The following is a 20,075-nucleotide window of genomic DNA, read 5'->3' as shown; positions in this document are numbered from 1 at the left end:
GCTAGTACTAAACTTGCGGTTTTTCCGAGTTACTTCCCTTGTGGATTAAGTGGTGTCAGAATTGATTCTTGCATTGTCTTTGAGCGTTGGTCCGAATGTATTTCCACTTTCCCGATCTCTAACTGGATGTCATATAGCAAATACCACTTATTTTTATAACAAAAAGTGACTGGGATAAAAAAGGGTTTCGAATTATCCATTAAATAACACTGTATTTTTATAAGGTTTTGTGCCAGGAATTTATTTAAGAATTCGAATTATTTAAGATAATGGTGTATAAACAAAATCTTGTTTCACATAATTTCCGCCTTGTCACTCATTCGCACGCGAGTGGGTTACGTAATCCTCACCTGCCGCCATAACATTGTTCGGCTTCGCTCGCTTTCGGCCACTCTAGCGCATTCAGTTTGTTTTGTCTGCGAAAGGAGAGAATGTTGCACGACTAACAAGGAGATCTTGCTAACTTGTCCCCATAGATTTTCTGAGAATGAAAATACAACATATACTGCTCGCCAACTTTCCGGGAAACTGTAAGTGAACAATCTCAGTAAAAATCCCATTAATGAGGTAGTTGAAATTTGCCGTGGTTTCTAATATGTTCGTTTTATTTTAATTTTATTTTTTACATTCAAACTATTTCATTGAAATGAAATGGCGTATGGCTTTTAGTGCCGGGAGTGTCCGAGGATATGTTCGGCTCGCCAGGTCTTTTGATTTGACCCCCGTAGGCGACCTGCGCGTCATGATGAGGATGACATGATGATGAAGACGACACATACACTCAGCCCCCGTGCCAGCGATATTAACCAATGATGGTTAAAATTCCGACCCTGTCGGGAATCGAACCCGGGGGCCCCTGTGACCAAAGGCCAGCACGCTAACCGTTTAGCCATGGAGCTGGACAACGATTTCATTGAAAGTATCTGTTGATCATATGGTTGCCATTTTGTACAAAAGAAGAATAGAAGTGAATTCATTCCATTGAAAGTTTGGAATTAGTTACAGCCCAAAAAGTCAAGTCTCGTCTACTGAAACTATGCCAAAATTCACAGATTAACTTGTTTAAACCGTACTCATCCCAAAACGTATTAAGTTCGTACCGAATATTTACAGCACACAATAAATTATGCTTTTATTCGACACGCCCATGGAGACATTTAAGTTCTTAAGATACACCCTTTAAGGAAAAATTCCAGCCCTCCGGCGTCTCCTGAATCAGTAGTAGTTGAAGAGACGATAAACACATGACATTATTATCATCATCATTTCATCCTCATCACGACGTGCAGGTCGCCTACGGGAGTCAAATCAAAAGACCTGCACCTGGCGAGCCGAACATGTCCTCGGACACTACCGGCACTAAAAGCCATACGCCATTTCATCATTATTATTATTATTATTATTATTATCATTATTATTATTATTATTATTATTATTATTATTATTATTATTATTCCTACTCTTTTCTCAATTACTTGAAGTTGGCACTACATGTGGATTACGCTTAGTTTTACGGTCGGATGCCTTTCCCAACGACAGTCCATTGTGGAGGGGTGTATTTATGATTGCGTGTTTCTGTGGTGCTTTGTAGTGTTAAGTGTTGTATGTACATGAAGGAGCGCATTAAGATTAATATGATCATGAAGATGAAGCTTCGGATCCAGAGGTGATGTCCACATGACCAAAGTCTACAGCCCAGCCGAGAATCGAGCCCGGAGCTTCCTGAATCGAAATCCAACACACTGACCATCCAGCCAAGGAGGCGGATTATTATTAATAATAACTAATTGAGGGATGATAACTTACCATTTGCCTCGGATATAGAACGTAGAGAACTTGTATAAACTTTGCCTTTAAGTTAAGAAAATTGACCGCTGCAACAGCAAATCGTCACTTCGAAAGTCACTTTGCACTGACAAGGATTAGACTGATCGCGCGTTTGCTATGAGCATGATACTTCTTTTATCTTTAGTTTTTACGAACTACATATATGACAGCTTCACTCTGCTGCGAAGAGAGCTGAACAAACAAGATTACTGAAGTACACAGCAAATCGTATAAGAATTAAAACCATTGGCCCCGTTCGGCAATGTTATCACATCACAGAAAGTAAACACCTCACCTTATTGCAGAGAGTACGTTTTGAGGAAGATGCATTGCGTCAACATTTTCTAGCATCAGCTACAGGAATATTGACAAGATCTCTACAGTATCAATGGAAATGGACTCATTATACTCCAAAATTCTAACTCCGGATATTCCAGCAACACACGGTTTTCACAGTGAATGATGAATTTACGGACAGAACAGTTTCTTTAACCTGTAGCCTGGGTGGATTCAACGCTCGTCAACATTTCCTTATGCAAATATTTCATTTTCACGGAACTAGCGTGCTGTAGAAACTAGATGTGAAAAAAGATGTCTCAATCGAAATGATAGGCCAGATGATGTAGCTTCTATAAGCAAGATGATGTAGCTTCTATAAGCACCTGTTGCAAATCTTAGCGAAGAAGCACCTCCTTATGAGCTTATCCTACCCTACGGAAGACAAAAATTGAAAAAAAAAGAAAGCACTTTTAAAAAGGATACGTTTTTATGAGGTGAACAAATCCTCAAAACTGCTCTTGATCCGAACATTAAAGAGAAGTTACCTCACTGTACAATTTCTTCTTGACTTAGATTAATGGCATCGTGCTATTTTTGCTTTCTTTAAAAATTCTATACTGTCCGTTGGAGATCACCGCTCCTGGATTTGATATAATTAATAATATGCCACTTGTAGTAGTAGTATAAAGCTGCAACACTGTGCATTGATAAGCGTACCGAAGGATCTGGTAGGATTCGATCGCACATCTTCGAGAACAGGAAAGGAAAAGATATTACCAATTTGTGTAATAAAAGATGGAGGAAATTAATTCAAAATTCAAGAAAGATAATCACAAGTTTTTTTGTTATTTTCCTAGTCGTTTATCGTCGCACTAACTCAAGACAGGAAAGGGCTAGGACTGAGAGGGAAGTGGCTGCGGCCATAATTAAGATGCAGCCTCAACATTCGACTCGTGAAAAAATGGGAAACCACGGAAAAACATATTTAGGGCTGCCGACAGTGGGGTCCATCTCTCAAATATAAACTGACAACTACACGGCCCGTGTTATGCAGCTAACTCGACCGGGCTCAAAGTTATTAGCCTACTAAGAGCTATAACACTTTCTAACAGTTGCCTCCTCAGCTCGACCAAATATTGTCACCTGTAATTTGCGAACACAGGCAAAGCGTTTGTTTGAAAAGAAGAATTGACACAACCAGCTCGGAATACGAAGTTGTAGCTGTATGTTACCCACCGCGTGTTCTTATGTCAGCAGAATACATGTGACCTTCCTAAAAATCTATAACAATAGACAAAGAAGATATATTCCAGCCGTTCTTGCAGAACCACCCCCGGCTACCAAAAACTAACAAACAACCTATCCTCGGTAAATTTAGAGAACTGATAACAAACTTTCACAATTGATGGGTTTAAGATTTTCACCAGAGAGCTCAGGATAAACACTCGTATCATCGTTGGCTATGTAGCTACAAAAACTTTCTTTAGTGAGCTTTCACCTGCAAAACATAAGATGAGCATGCTTCTTCACTTTCTTCTGCAAGTGTCGGGACACTCATTTGACAGCCAAATGTATGCCGTCTGGGCACCATGCACACTCTGGTAATATAAAGTGATGTGAAGAGGCTTTGTATCCATCACGTTAAGAGCCAATACGGATGTACCCTTTCTTTAAGGAGAACTGAACTACTACTACTACTACTACTACTAGTGACCCTTGAACCCAGCGAATTGGCTGCGTATTTTAGATCATTTTAGCTGTAAGCTTGCATTGTGAAACGATGGCTTCGAATCGCACTGTCGGCGGCTCTGAAGACTTTTTTCGTTGTTTTCTATTATCCCACAAGCAAATGCTGGGCTGAAACTGTGCCTTAATTAAGACCACAGTTGCTTCCTTTTTATTTCTAGCCTAGTCCTCTCCCATCGTCGCCTGAAGACCTGTCTGAGTCGATGAAGCATACGAGTAAAACAGAGAAAAAATGTCTTGTGCTTGTTCCCATGAATAGTAATTATCTGGTAAGAAAATGAGAGGGGGTGAGACTCCAGTGGTATACCTATATCGTTAGAAGCAACGACACCTCTGCGGCAAAAAAGGCCTTTCAATTCTACCAGCCACCTGGAAGGTTTTATGACCTTCTTATGACTCATTTCTTCCTGGCCTTTTCCCTAATTTTTTCTAGAGTCCGCACTAGATATGGATTTAACTTGGTTTTACGCCCAACCCTATGTAGAGGGATGTTTTCACCATAAAAATGAAATGGCGTATGGCTTTTAGTGCCGGGAGAGTCCGTGGACAACTTCGGCTCGCCAGATGCAGATCTTTTGATTTGACACCCGTAGGCGACTTGCGCGTCGTGATGAAGATGAAATGATGATGAAGACGACACATACATCCAGCCCTCGTGACAGAGAAGTTAACCAATTATGGTTAAAATTCCCGACCCTGCCTGGAATCGAACCCTGCGACCAAAGGCCAGGACGCTAACCATTCAGCCATGGAGTCGGACGATGTTTTCACTATTACGTGCTTATGTGATAGTTGGTCGTGTGGAGTGTTGAAACCTTTCCTCGAGCCGGAAGAATTAACCCGGCCTGACCGGGAATCGAATCAAGGCCAGGGTTGTCAACCGTTCGGAATATGCATGCGTATGTCGGAAGAAATCTAAACTTCTTTTCGGGCTCTGTATTGCCTGGAATTATCAATTTTTAATGGGGCGATTTTAAATTAAATTCTATCAACCGAGTCTATTATCAAAATACGCCTTGGAGTAAATTACCTTGTGATCAACAAAGCCTAATCGTTATCAGCAATGCGTAAATGCATAATATTAGGTTTAAGAAGTGTACTTACGTTATGTCAAGTTATAGCTCCTGTTTATTCCTCCTTAAAGCAGTGGAGGTTTTACCGTACAAGCGTGAGGTTGGTTGACTTCGAAGGATAGTACGACTTATTCAACAGATAATAATGCACATCTAGCTCCTCACCTTTCATAATATTACTAATTTAAAAATGGTTTACCTCTGTGGTGTAGTGGTTAGTGTGATTAGCTGCCACCCCTGGAGGACAGGGTTCGAATCCTGGCTCTGCCACGAAATTTAAAACGTGGTACGAAGACTGGAAATGGGTGTCCACCTAACCTCGGGAGGTCGAGTAGAGGAGGGTTCTATTCCCTCCTCAGCCATCCTCGAAGATGTTTTCCATGGTTTCCCACTTCTTCAGACACATGCCAGGATGGTACATAACTTAAGACCATGGCCGCTTCCTTCCCTCTTCCTTGCCTATCCCTTCCAATATTAACATCTCCCACAAGGTCTGTGTTCAGCGTAGCAGGTGAGGCTGCCTGGGCGAAGTACTGGTCCACCACCCCAATTGTATCCCCCGACCAAATGTCTCACGCTCCAGGATAGTGCCCTGTAGGCGGTAGAGGTGGAATCTCTTGCAATGCCTAGGGGGAAAACCAACCCTGGAGGGTTGAATATATAAATAGTTTACTGGAATTTTACAAACTGGAGTCAAGGCTTTTGTAAAATATGGGGACATATTTTAGGAACATATACATGCATTCTTGTATATACCTTTGTTAATAGTACGAAGAAAATATTATTACAATATTATTTTGTTATTAAGGGGCTGCCTGGCCGAGGCGGTAAAGGCGTGCTCGGTTCGCCCGGAAGGACGTGGGTTCGTATCCCCGTCAGGAAGTCGTAAAATTTAAGAAACGAGATTTCCACTTCCGGGGGTGCATACTGTATGGCCCTGAGTTTCACTCAGCCTACACCAAAAATGAGTAGCAGGTTAATTCCTGGGGGCAAAGGCAGCCGGGCGTAGAGCTAAGCATTCTACCCCATCACGTGCCGAGGTTAAAAATGGTGGAAGCCTTTACCTTCCACTCCTTCAAGGGCCTTCATGGCCTGTACGGAGGTGACTTTGCTTTGCTTTTTATTATTTTGTTATTGGTGATTGTTATTGTGTGGTTGTATTACAAATAAATATTCTCTCCTCCCAACCCTACTCCATCTGTGGCAAAACTCGAGACACACTGGTAGAGTTCGATTTTTTTTTCTCAAGAGATTTGGTAACCCTAAACCGGAGCCCTGTAAACGGAAGGGCTGTACGCCGACCACTCAGTCAAGGCGCTGATCACGACACTGTGTGTGTTTGTTTGTGAACTGCACAGCGGTTTCCATTTTCGCGTATGATGAGAAATAGCACTTAAACTCGAAGCTTACTTGTCCTTTTCATAATGTGAAGAAAAAGATACACAATATCTTCTCATGTTTACTTATTCACACATATTACTGTTCCGAATACCCAACCACTTTCATTGGGTTATAGGATTATTTTGTAATGATCATGCAATTATTTAGTAGAGCAGAGCGTGGTTCTTAATGCCAGTGTCCTGTAGGGAAGGCGGATGATCTCCAAGGCTGCCAACAACTCACTCAAGGGTCATTGGTTCCTGGCGTAATCCGTGCCAAAATGTCCATCCCATTAATAGACGGACTAGCACTCTCGTCTTCGTGTGCTACTTCTGCTTCATCAAGCTCGTTTAAAATGCATCTCAAGGCGAGGAAAATGGTTCTCCCGCCGCATGCATAATACACAATTAGCTGAATATTATGAGGTCCATGCAGCCACCCTATTAATTTTAAAGTGGCATTATGCTGAATACATTTCAGAGATGAGAGTGTTAACAAAAGTTCTTTTATGCAATGAGGTTCTATAAAAATAGTTTCCTTCTAATAATTTGAGTCAACAGAAGAGTTAAGTTTGTTGAAAGCTGTGAAGGAGATAGTGTGCTTCTGATTAAGCGTTCTATTTTAGGAGAATTTTACACGGTACTTCTGTCCTTGGCCGAGGTGTAGCTGAGTGACCTTCGGTCGTATCTAATAGATACAGATTGTTTTCAGTAGTCACACATGCGCGGACTGGATTGAATTCGGAAATATCATTTATGTATTTATCTATCGTACCGGGAGTGTCCGAAGACATGTTCGGCTCGCCCGGTGCAGGCGACCCATGAGCGAACTGCGCGTCTGGATGTGGGTTGATGATGATAATGAGGTAGGGAGTGGGTGAAACCTGGTGTCGGCACATAGCCTACTTCTGTCGAATTACACCAATGGGTCTCCTAGAATTTTTACGTCCCCGACGAATCACAATCAGCTCACTCCATATGAGCACTGCGGAGAGGTTCGGAGTTTAATCCAGGCTTTGGTACGCAATCTAATGACCCGCAATTATATAATACCGCCTCCCCTACCCTGCCGTCCAACATTCTGACGGTGAAATATTTTTTGACCAACGGAACTCGAACCGGTTAACCTCGGTGTCAGATCATAAAGACGTTATATACGCCTTAATGATCACGACCACCAAGCGGGCTATTCCGAAGTATCAAGTATATACTGTATATGTTTGGGTTGTAATTGTTAAACACTAGCTCCTTCTGTATGATACCGTATGCAGGCAGTTTGATTTGCCGTTTTTTAGGCTGCCTACTTGTCAATTCCGATGTTTCGTTTTACTCTATCAGATGGTAAAAAAATTGTCCCGTAAATACCACATGAGTCACCAGAGAGCTTTTACAAGCCGACATCATATACCATCGAATGTGTAATTACTTTTTCCCGCCCTTAAAAAATCAGACTGTCTCCGTCAGGTTTCAATCCGCGATATTGGATCCGGAGGTCAGGCTGTACCAATAATAATAATAATAATAATAATAATAATAATAATAATAATAATAATAATAATAATAATAATAACAATAATAATAATAATAATAACTTAATAATAATGTAATTGATTTACGTCCCACTAACTAATTTTTACGGTTTTCGGAGAGGCCGAGGTACCGGAATTTAGTCCCGCAGGAGTTCTTTTGCGTGCCAGTAAATCTACCAACACGAGGCTGGCGTATCTGAGGACCTTCAAATACCACTGGACTGAGCCACTCAGCCCGGCGATGCATTTTGTTAACAAGAGATGGAATATGTTTCTAATATTGCCTAATGCATCGACGTTCAAGAGAACAGCATTTAATTTTCTCGGTAATAATCGCCATCAATAATTTTATGTACATATTGCTAACTGTGTGCATCCATTGTAAGGTAGACCCTCCGACGAGGGAAGGCGGCATCTGCTGTGAATAGGAAAATGCGTGTTAGTGTTGTGTGTTAGTTGCAGGAATGTTCAGAACAGCACAAACGCCCATTCCCCGAGCCAAAGGAATCAAACGTTTAACATTAAAATACATCGACCCGGCCGGGAGCCAAGAACCTAGGCTAAGAAGCTGACCACTCAGCCATGGAGCCGGGCACGTAAACTCGTGTCTTTGTATTCGTCGAGGCAGTACAACCAATTTTCAGGCACACATCCAATGGTGGTGAGCGGCGAGTACCGTCTCAAGCATACATCAACCCTACTGCCAATCTTAAATCTCTGCTGATACCGTGAAAACAACCCCGAGCGTCCGAGGAGAATACCTTTTTTCTTTTCGTAAAAGCCACTTAACAGGGATGAAAATAAATTAAGAAGGAATTTAATTAATTTTATGAGGATACTTATATCTCAAAAACTGGAAATATTAAAGACGCGGAAATCAGCATTTGGCATCTCCTTTAAAAGGAAATAAACACAACCTTTTTTTGTTTTCGACTTGAGAGAGGACTGTTTCTCACATGCAGAGTTCTATGTCGCATGTTCCAGAGTTAGCTCTGTCGGTAGCCTGATTAGCCACAAAAGACAATTCTACAAACGTGGTTTACAAAGAGGTTCTGGAGTAAATGAAACGGGATTTTTCAGCAAGTTTTTATACTTTAGGAATTTTCATATATTGTCTTAGTTCAGTACCGAGGAACGATTAATTGTATCAAATTACGAAATCCTCGCGGGTAACAGCTAGTTATATACATAATTCCGTTTCACTATAGAGGTAGACATTCTGTCGGTAGTAATCTGAAATGAGAGAAACAGAGAATGAAATGCGTAAGAGAGAAGAATCGTTCTATCCTGCCTTGAAGTCAATGTCATTTCGCTAATCTAGGGTAAAACCACACGGAAGTGTCAGATACGCTGGACATGATCCAGAACACTGATGAAACGTACTGCTACACAGCGAGCCTTGAGACAAAAATGTCTACACTATTTAACTCGCATGCTCCATCAAATCACGCTTCAGCCAGAATATACAAACAGTGTGCAAAGTTCACGGAAGAAAGGAAGAATAATATACACCGGTCTAATAGACTACAAAGAACTATTTGAGAAATGTGCTATAGTTAAAGTAGGCTACATGAAAGAGCACTCTGTATTAATGACTGATCACCATTTTCACCGTGCGAATTGGCTGCGTGGTACGATCTCGTAGCTTGCATTTGGGAGATGATGGGTTCGAACACCATCGGCAGCCCTGAAGATTGTTTTCTGTGGTTTCCCACTTTCACACCAGGCACATGCATGGACTGTTCATTAATTGAGTCACGGACGCTTCTTTCCCTGCTCTTGCTCTTTCTTATCCTCTCATAGCCACATCTGATTCCTTTCACCTCCTTACCCAATTTCATGATGATGATGTTTGTTGTTTAAAGGGACATAACATCTAGGTCATCAGCCCCTAGTGGTACACGATAAAGCGAATGATATGATTATTAAAATTCCAAAATCCATTCACTGACTAGAATTCAAATACACGACGATGAAATATGATTATTAACATAAAACAATCAGTGCCCCACCTTCCCATAAAATAAATTAAAACTACGGTATAAACGGAACAAGGGACTGTTTCCAAAGCAAAATCATATCGATGATGCTTGTTGTCCAAATGGGTCCAAAATCCAGGTCACCGGCCCCTCATGATGGTCCTAATCACTGGTAAAACAGACCCATGATGTTTCTCATATGGTGGTATTAATCACAGCTAACACAGATTCATGGTGTTCCTCATATAATTTAATCAATTCTATTCACCATCTTCATTAGCTCCTGAACAGTGGTTGGCGTTAGGAAGGTCATTCGGCCGTAAAAACGTGCCATAAAAATTCACCTCACCTCAACCCCCAACCCGTAGAAAATGGGAAACTACACACACAAAAAAACATCTTCAGGGCTGCCCAAAGTCGGGTTCGAACCCACTATCCCTTGAATGCAAGCGGACAGCTACGCAATCAAAACAGAGGAGCCACTCGCTCGGTACGCGGTTAACCGGGAGAGTTGGCCGTGCGGTTAGAGTCACGCAGGTATGAGCTTGCATCCGGGAGACAGCCCTGAAGTTGATTTTCCGTGTTTTCCCATTTTCACATCAGGCAAATGCTGGGGCTGTACCTTGATTAAGGCCTCTTAGGCCTTCCCTATCCCATCGTCGCCATAAGACGTATCTGTGTCGGTGCAACGTAAAGCAAAAGAGAGGTACACGGTTGTAAGTGAATTATAATCATAGGGTTCCGAGCTGAATCTCGCATTGTTTCCCCTGAATTGCCCGGTTCCATGGCTAAATGGTTAGTGTGCTAATAATAATAATAATAATCGTATGGCCTCAGCTACCGTGTGCAGACATTTCAATTTGACGCCATCTGGCTGTCTGCTTGTCAATTTCGACGTTCCGTTTTACTCTAGGTCCCCACTAGATGGCAGACCGAGTAAACCGAAACTCTCTTGGGCGTCTATGGCTGAGATTTAATGAATTTTGTCGGGTAAACACCAAATGTGTCACCAGAGATCTTTTACATGCCGACATCGTACGACATGGAGTGTCGAATGGACTTTTTTCCGCCCTTCAAAAATCCGACTACCTCTGCCGGGTTTGAACCCGCTATCTTGGGATCCGGAGGCCGACACTCTACCGCTGATCCACAGAGGCTGACCTTTGGTCACAGGGGTCTCGAGTTCGATTCCCGGCAGGGTCGGGAATTTTAACATTAATTGGTTAATTTCGTTGGTACTGGGGCTGGGTGTATGCGTCGTCTTCATCATCATTTTCATCTTCATCACGACGCGCAGGTTGCCTACGGGAGTCAAATCAAAAGACCTGCACCTGGCGAGCCAAACTTGTCCTCGGACACTCCCGGCACTAAAAGCCATACGCCATTTCATTTTTTTCCGCTGAGTTACCAGGCTTTACTGTTTCCTATCTAAACTCCTTGGTGAACTTCTGGTAGCCTCGGAATTAAGTTGGATAGAGTAGTCCCCAGTAATAAACCTGATAATTTCTAATGTAGGCTGAGTGAACTCCAGGGCCACGTGTCTCTCCAGAAGTGAAAATATCGTTTTCTAATTTTCTCGATTTTCTAACAGGGAATCGAAATCACGCCCTTTCAGTTGAACCGAACAAGCCTCTACCGCCTCGGCTAGACAGGCCCTGTTCGATTAAACAGCAGTAAAATAAATAAATAAATAAATAAATAAATAAATAAATAAATAAATAAATAAATAAATAAATAAATAAATAAATAAATAAATAAATAAATTTATATGATATACAGAAAAGGTTTGATGAGTGATAAAACAGAAGGGACGCTCCAGCGTTTGCTACCTAATGAGGAACCAAGGTTGGATTCATCTGGGGTTCCATGGCTGCAAGTAACTCGTATCAGTTGTAACGAGTACTTCTTCGTCTTGCTAGACGCTTTCGTAATTTATTAAGGTCGACACTGGACATGGATCTGGCACAGTTCTACGACCGGATGCCCTTCCTGACGCCAACCCTATTTGAAGGGATATGCTCACTACTGTGTGTTTCTATGGTGGTTAACCTGTCAAAGCCCAATGTCACCTACAGGTGATACCTAACATTAATAACATTTCCTGCTCATCAGGCTGCTTGAACTTTTCTGCCCGTTGGAAGTATTTATAGAAAGGTCTTATCATTTGAAATGGACCCTTTTTGAACTCGTAGCCTGTACTGATCAGTCAGCTCTCGCTCAGATAGAAGAGGAAACAGACTGGATTGAAGTGGTGAAGCAACCGCAAGTTATTGTGGCATGGAAAGCATGTGATAAAAGGTAATTTTATTTTGCATTTTATGCATGTATATTGCTTAAAGTTTCAATAATGAAAGTGATAATTCTTAAACATAATATTATAATTTAAGCTTATGTTATTGCCATGAAAAAGCATGGTGTCACCTGTAGGTAACATTGGTCACATCAAGTAGGCCTTTTTGTCCAGTTTCAATTATGAGTAGTATCTGATATTCACTTCATGTATTTTCTCTCTCTTCAGTCTGACACTGGATGAGCTACTACAAATGTTGAAAAATGACAGTAAAGATGCACCCCAGATGATATTACTATGTTTCCTCCAAATGATGGACAGTTTACGGATGAGGGAAGTGGCGATGAAGCAACTAATTCTGTCGATATCAATCCCCTTCCTGGTAGAATGTCGAGGTTGACAGTGTAAATATATGTGATATCAGCACATGATGGTACGCCGATACCTTCTAATGAAATGCAGCAGGCATCTGATCTTTCTAGGACAAATAAACCAGCATCTTCTACGAAAAGATAAAATACATTGTGGGCAACTACAGAGAAGAATTTTATTTTCCGAATGGGTGAGGTGACGTGCATGAGGAACCTTCTGAATATGACGGACCGCAACTGTCTCCAGTTCAGTGTTTTGAGTTACTGTTCATTGAATAAGAAGAATCTCACTGTGAAAATGTCCAAGTTATACGCTCTGCAAAAGAACTATATGCTAGACGTAACTGTGGTCAATTGCTACGCGATTTGGTTACCTCATAGACTTTGAGCTTTACCAAGGGTCTAAATCGGCTTAGAATCCGGGACAGTCCGAATATGCGTTAGGGGCAGCAGTTGCCCTCACACTTGAAAGTAGGTTACCAGCAAGCTGCGAACTGTAACTATACTGACCAATGTCACCTACAGGTGACACCACTATATTTTCTTTGTGGACCATGTTTCCTGTAGATTTTGGGTTTTGTATCGTTTTTTGTAGTGTAGCTAACATAATCTGAAAGGAAATACATAGATTTATTTCCTGCATTGTGTATGGGCATTGACGGGTTTTAATACAGTACCGGTCAAATGTTTAGGACCACATAAAGAAATCATGAAATGTCATCTAGAACCTTTCATTGCGCCACTAGACCTCTGTAATTTTCTTTCTGAGCTCTCACATATAATAGGATATATGTCGCCTGATTTCATTGAGTTAGTCTAAGTGCTGTAGAAGTTATGAATTTTTAACGCTTGGAAGGCCACACCAAAAAAATAAAAAATTTTGGTAGTATAATGTACTGAATACTCTGATTGGTTGCAAGTATCACCACCAAGATTTTTCTGTAGATTTAGGAATAGGTGGGGGCCGTTTTAGTATAAATATAAAAATTCCGAAAATATGCGGCACCGGTTTTTTTGCGTGTTTTATTTTTTTGAACCAGGGTCAAAATTGTTTATTTTTCTTTGTCTATTTCATGTATGGCCCAAGGTCTCAGTGTGAGCTATCGGCGTCAAACTTATCTGCCCTGATAGTTTCATCTGCACTCTGTGGATGGCATCCAAGAATACGTTTCTGATTCCGATAGTTCACACTGAGACCTATGACAAGAAAAAGGAAAAAATGACTATTTTAGCACTAGTTTGAAAAAAAAAAAACGAAACGCGCAAAAATGGGTGCCGCATTTTTTCGGAATTTTCATATTTATACTAAAATGACTCCTAACTATTGCTAAGTCTCTACAAGAATCTTGGTGGTGATACTTGAAACCAATTAGAGGATACAGTACATAATATTTCCAAAAACGTTGACTTTCTGATGTGACCTTATAACATTTAAAATTGTATAACTTATACAATACTTGGCGTAAATCCCTGAAATCAGGCGATATATATCATATTAGATGCAAGAGCTCAGGAAAAAAATACAGAGGTCTAGTAGCAAAATTGTAGGTTCTAGATGGAACTTCATGATTTTTCAATGTGGTCCTAGACTTTTGACCGGTACTGTAGTGTGTCTGATGTGTTATATGTAGATTAGGAGGAGTGTATTAAGACAAACACAAATGCCTAGTCCCTAAGCCAGAGGTATCAACCATACGCAATTCAAATCCGTGACCCGATCGGGAATCGAATATCAGGCACTATTAATCGAACGCCAGGACGCTGATCATACAGCCGAGGCGCCGGCCTCAGTAGTGTCAAGGACTAAATTATAAAATGGTTTGGAGAGTGAAAATAGCTCAGACGTCAGGAAATACATATTTATTATTAGTCGCCTTGATCTAAGAGCTTCAGTTGTGGGCTGCTTACGTAGTAAAACCGAGTACAATGGTTTGTAGTCAAATATTCATAAGATGACATTTATAATATAAAAGACGGTACTCTTGTGGGGTCACAAACTTCGTTCGTAATGGAAATACACAGGTTGATTTAAAAGAATATCTAATCACATTTCTCAAGGCGAACTTTGTATTCCTTTCCCAGCACGTTCATAGGCCGCTGCTGTGCCACCACAATCTTTGTAACCAGATATGACTGGTTTATCACTGCAATTCGTGATAACCCTGCGACTGCAGCCGTACACTCCCACCTCAGCATCAAATCTTTGAAGAGTTCAACTCACAATATCCAGTCATTTCTAAAGACACTGGTAGGGACTACTGTATATAGAGAAATAATGCAAATTTTATGCAAGGACAAATTTTGTTTGAACGGAGCGGAGTGGCCGCACGTGTTAACGCGCTACTGCTCTGGAGTCAAGCTCTGAATTCGGGGGACGTGGGTTCGAACCCCACCGTCAGCTGCCCTGAAAACGGTTTTCTGTGGTTTCCCAGTTTCACTTCCAGGCGTATGCCGGGACAGTCCCAATTCATAGGTCACCGCCGATATCTTCCGCCTCCTTACTCAGTTTAATTCCAAACCAAATCAAACCAAAACCTATGGCGCAAAACCCCGAAGGGCCATGGCCTACCAAGCGACTGCTGCTCAGCCCGAACGCCTGCAGATTATGAGGTGTCGTGTGATCGTCATAATGAACCCTCTCGGCTGTTATTCTTGACTTGCTAGACCGAAGCCGCCATTTCAGCGTCAGATAGCTCCTCAATTGTAATCACACAGGCTGAGTGGACCTCGAACCAGCCCTCAGATCCAGGTAAAATTCCCTGATCTGGCCGGGATTCGAATCCGGGGCCTCCAGAAAAGAGGCAGGCACGCAACCCTTACACCGCGGGGCTAGTTCCAATTTCTTTCACCATCTTCATTAGCTCATCAAGTGTTGTTGGCGTCAGGAAGGGCATTCGGCCGTAAAACATGTCACGTAAATTCATCTCCCTTCATCCCCTACCCCGTATCAAGAATCAGGACTAAGGGGCAGACTAGCAACAACACATTTTGTTTTGATAGGACTTACACTCATTACATTATTGCTCAGTTGAGACTCAGTATAAGTGCCTTCAGAAAATAAAATTTGATTTAGAGTATGTATAGTAGCATATTCCAATGTTTTCTGCAGTCCCAACATTTACCAGCACGTGAAAATAATAATACTTTGGGTTTATTTTTGTAGTCTACTAGTTCACTTTTGGTTGAGCAAAGTATTATGGATACTACTTTTTGAGCCGTGAGCAATGTGGTCATCAATGACGTGTACTTCCGTGAACTTTCATATATTTCATTAAGTGGAGCTAAGACCTGGACAGGTACCTCAGGACCAGAAACAAAGCACTAATTAAGCACCGAGTGCAGAAAAGAAGGGGTACATGTAAATTCAGGAGATGGCTGTGTGAACACCATGACTATTCTTCTACATATATGAAACAGGGGCGTCTGTCTGCTTTTCCGTGTATCAAATACTGAACCGTGATGAAGTAAGTCGAGTATTAACGGTTTCTGCGAAATAACTAAAAAAACGGACGCGACGGGAACGCTTTCTCGGCGTACGCTGACTAAGCCGTTAACGATATCCATGAAGTATATGCGTAAGAATTGTACAGCACAGAAAGCTGTACTAAAAAAAAAAAAAAAGGTCTGAGACCACATACGTATCTTTCAAATCTGCTTTTAAGATGGAAGCTAATCTTCCCAGTGCCGACTTGTTTAATATAAGCGTTACGTTTTTCAGTCTGTCAAACACAAAGTAAACATTTATGAATGCACTATAACATACCTGGAAAAAGTAAATAAAAAAACGAATTAATAGAAGAAATTCATAAAGTAGGATAAAGTAAAATGTTTTCTTTTCCAGGAATACTGTACTGTAGTGTTTTCATAAATATGTGTTTGTGTTCGACAGACTGACAAACGTAACGGCAGCTCTCAAGTAGTATTATTACACCCAATAAAGAAAAAAAATGTGCGATGTATAGTTGATGAAAAACAGCTGCGAAAGCTAGTAAATTATAATTCTCTCTCAAGTCATGTATTCTTATCGTCTGAACAGGATAATTTCTGTTGATAATTTCAACAGCATAACTAGTAATAACAGAAATTGTTAACACTATTGTTTTACAATACACCACGGGTTGACTTAAAAAATATTCTAGCTTGCTTATGTGTCTAACACAGAAAAATGCTTTTTCAAAAAGGTCCCAAGGAATACAAATCCTGAAAATGTCAATTTACTATTGTAATTTTTAAGCGATGAGAAGACGTTGCTTGAACACTAGCAGCTGAGGGGTCCTATTCAATAGCTATTCAGAGAAACCGAGTCTGTCTCGACCACGAAGGTCAGTACCGCAGGATGCCGACTTCCTTAGCCAATTGTCATTACGTAAGATCGGATGTCTGATGTTATTTAAGCGTTTGTATAAACACTTCATTGTAGTTGTTCAATTGTTTTTCCGTTGGCCTATGGACGGCACGTGGAAGAAAATTTCCACTTAAACCTGTTATATCTACCGATCAAATATGATATATTCTGTCGAGACAAAGAAGAGAACAGATAGAATGGGAGTAAAATGCGTAATTTTATTATTTGTTTTACGTCACACCGACACAGAGGTCTTATGGCGACGATAGGACAGGAAAGGACTAGAAGTGTAAAATGTGTCATATATACCCCCATGACGAAGAGAGAGAGAGAGAGAGAGAGAGAGAGAGAGAGAGAGAGAGAGAGAGAGAGGATGAATGAGAGTGAGTGAGTGAGTGAGTGAGTGAATGTGTGTGCCATCCAAGCAAGAGTCGCGTCGCTGCTTGGTTGCATTCCACACTTCCTCTAACCATCGCAGCACCTTTTCGTTTACGACTCTGGATTTCCACGGATTCTTGAACATTATGCTTTAACACCACATCTCAAAAACTCGATTCTTCTCTTCCTTTCTACTCCAAGTTTCTACACTTCAACTGCATAAAGGCAAAAACATCAAACAAACGTTTTAATAAGTTTGGATCTTTATTGATGTTAGTTGAAGTGAAGAGTTTGTGCTTTCTGTTGAACGATGCCTTAGCCTGATTCATACTGCACAGTAGGTCTTTTGCATGCATTTGACGTAATTCTGCTTCCAAGTTAGATAAACTCCACAATCTCCAGCCTATGTTCATCGCTAGAGGAGTGCAATCCGAGGACAAAAAGACTACAAGGTCGTATGAAAAACGAAGTGGAAAAGAAGAAAACCTTACCGTAACTGTTGAGGCACTAGTTTCTGAAAGTTGAAACCTCTTCCTGTTATTAGAGAGGTCATAGAACTGGCCTGTGTTTGCACGGGAAGCGGATGTTGGGATGTTACAGTTAACGGTTCTCCTCTACGTTGTCCTCAGTCTGCACACTACCACAAAAAATTATCTCATCTGGTAGGCCTATTCTTTTATCATGCCCGGAGCCTGTGTTACCATCTTGCACACGTGACTTCTAAGTATTATATAACTAAATGCATTAACTGCTGATTTGATAGTGTCATCGGAAGACTGCTCGATAACATATATTCCTTTCACACTCTACCCCTAACAAAACCACGTGGTGATTACGAGACTTGACACCACAGTCTCAGTCAGTTCTATCTGCATCAAAATGTCTTGCTGGCGATCTTTTGTGTGTTCATTATGCACCAGCATTGTCCAGAAATCTTCTGCCATCCTATTTCAGTATGATGATGTTCAGAAATCATACCAAGCTCTTGCTTCCTCTGTGCTGTGAAAGTAAGTTCCGAATAAATTTAAACCTGGAATTTGGTGGCGAAGCTTTGGCAACGAAAAAACCTTACTTCAAGAAACTGATTCGATAATCTCATTAATGATGAACTGAGCGAGTAAATGTAATTTGTAAACATACAACCGTCTTAAATTATTAGATGTGGACCTTTCACTGTTGTGTTTTGACAATGAAGCAGCAATCCAGAAAGGAGTGAAGCAAGGCGGTAAAGGAAATCAAAACCCTGAGATTTGCTGATGATATTGTTATTTTATCTGAAACTGCAGAAGATCTGGAGAAACTGCTGAATGGTATGGAGAGAGTCTTGGGTAAGGAGTTCTTCTTCTTCTTCTTCTTCTTCTTCTTCTTCTTCTTCTTCTTCTTCTTCTACCGCTCTTCCCACACCTGTGGGGTCGCGCGTGTGAACTGTGTCGCATATGTGGATTTTGCCCTGTTTTACGGCGGATGCCCTTTCTGACGCCAATCTTACATGGAAGGATGTAATCATTATTGCGTGTTTCTGTGGTGGTTGGTAGTGTAGTGTGTTGTCTGAATATGAAGAGGAAATTGTTGGAACAAACACAAACACAAACACCCAGTCCCCAAGCCAAAGAATTAATCAAACACAATTAAAATTCCCAACCCAGCCGGGAATGGAACCCGGTACCCTCTTAACCGAAGGCCTCAATGCTGACCATTTAGCCAATGAGTCGGACAGTGCTGGGTAAGGAGTACAAGATGAAAATAAATAAGTCCAAAAGAAAAGTAATGAAGTGCAGTCGAAGGAAGTCAGGTGATACAGGAAATATCAGAAATGAAGTCTTAAAGGAAGTAGATGAATATTGCTACTTGGGTGGTAAAATAACTAACGATGGCAGAAGTAAGGATGATATAAAATGCAGACTAGCACTAGCAAAGAAAGCCTTTCTTAAGAAAAGAAATTTGGTCACTTCGAACATTGATACAGGAATTTATGGACGATAACTAGCTCAGAAAGAAAGACATTGGAAGATTTTGAAATGCGGTGTTACAGAAGAATGCTGAAGATGAGATGGATAGATCGAATCACGAATGAAGATATACTGAATCGAATTGGTGAGAGGAGATCGATTTGGCTAAATTTGACGAGAAGAAGATATTTCGTGTGGCTATTTCTAGCCGAGTGCAGCCCTTGTTAGGCAGACCCTCCGATGAGGGTGGGCGGCATCTGCCATATGTAGGTAACTGCGTGTTATTGTGGTGGAGGATAGTGTTATGTGTGGTGTGTGACTTGCAGGGATGTTGGGGACAGCACAAATACCCAGCCCTCGGGTCAATGGAATTAACCAATGAAGGTTAAAATCCCCGACCCGGCCGGGAATCGAACGCGGGGCCCTCTGATCCGAAGGCCAGTACGCTGGCCATTCAGCCAAAGAAGAAGAAATAGAATGATAGGACATATCTTAAGACACCCAGGACTTGTGCAGCTGGTTTCTGAGGGAAGTGAAGGCGGTAAGAACGGTAGGGGTAGACCAAGGTATGAATATGACAAGCAGATTAGAGCAGATGTAGGATGTAGCAGTTACGTAGAAATGAAAAGGTTAGCACAGGATAGGGAGGTGTGGGGAGCTGCATCAAACCAGTCTATGGACTGATGACTCAAACAACAAAACACCGTGAAATTCATTCGAACTCGACTCATGGAATTTTTTTGTACAAACATACGATCCAAACCAAACCAAACCAAACCCCATGGCACAACAGGCCCGACCGCTGCTCAGCTCGAAGGCCTGCCAATTACGAGATGTTGTGTGGTCGGCACGACGAGTCCTCCCGGCCGTTATTCTTTGCTTTTTAGACCGCGGCCGCTATCTCATCGTCAGGTAGCTCCTCAAGTGTAA

At 41.4% G+C, this 20,075-nt stretch overlaps 1 protein-coding gene across 3 annotated transcripts in view; it reads right to left on the bottom strand.

Annotated features, from left to right (window-relative positions):
- The window catches only part of Dyrk2 (Dual-specificity tyrosine phosphorylation-regulated kinase 2), a 279,905-nt gene that overhangs the window by 181,726 nt on the left and 78,104 nt on the right, over positions 1 to 20,075 (bottom strand). Inside the window, exon 1 of one of the 3 annotated variants that reach the window (XM_067145765.2) lies at positions 1,807 to 1,825. The exons of the other annotated variants lie outside the window; for them this stretch is intronic. Within the exon in view, the coding sequence (XP_067001866.1) occupies positions 1,807 to 1,809 (3 nt within the window). The 5' untranslated portion in view covers positions 1,810 to 1,825. Of the gene's footprint in view, positions 1 to 1,806; positions 1,826 to 20,075 lie in introns of those variants that run through there. 3 annotated transcript variants of the gene reach the window in all.

Source organism: Anabrus simplex, chromosome 4 (genome assembly GCF_040414725.1).
Source record: "Anabrus simplex isolate iqAnaSimp1 chromosome 4, ASM4041472v1, whole genome shotgun sequence".
Classification (NCBI taxonomy): domain Eukaryota; kingdom Metazoa; phylum Arthropoda; class Insecta; order Orthoptera; family Tettigoniidae; genus Anabrus; species Anabrus simplex.
Note: the sequence above shows the minus strand (reverse complement) of the source record. Positions and strands in the feature narration are given on the sequence as shown.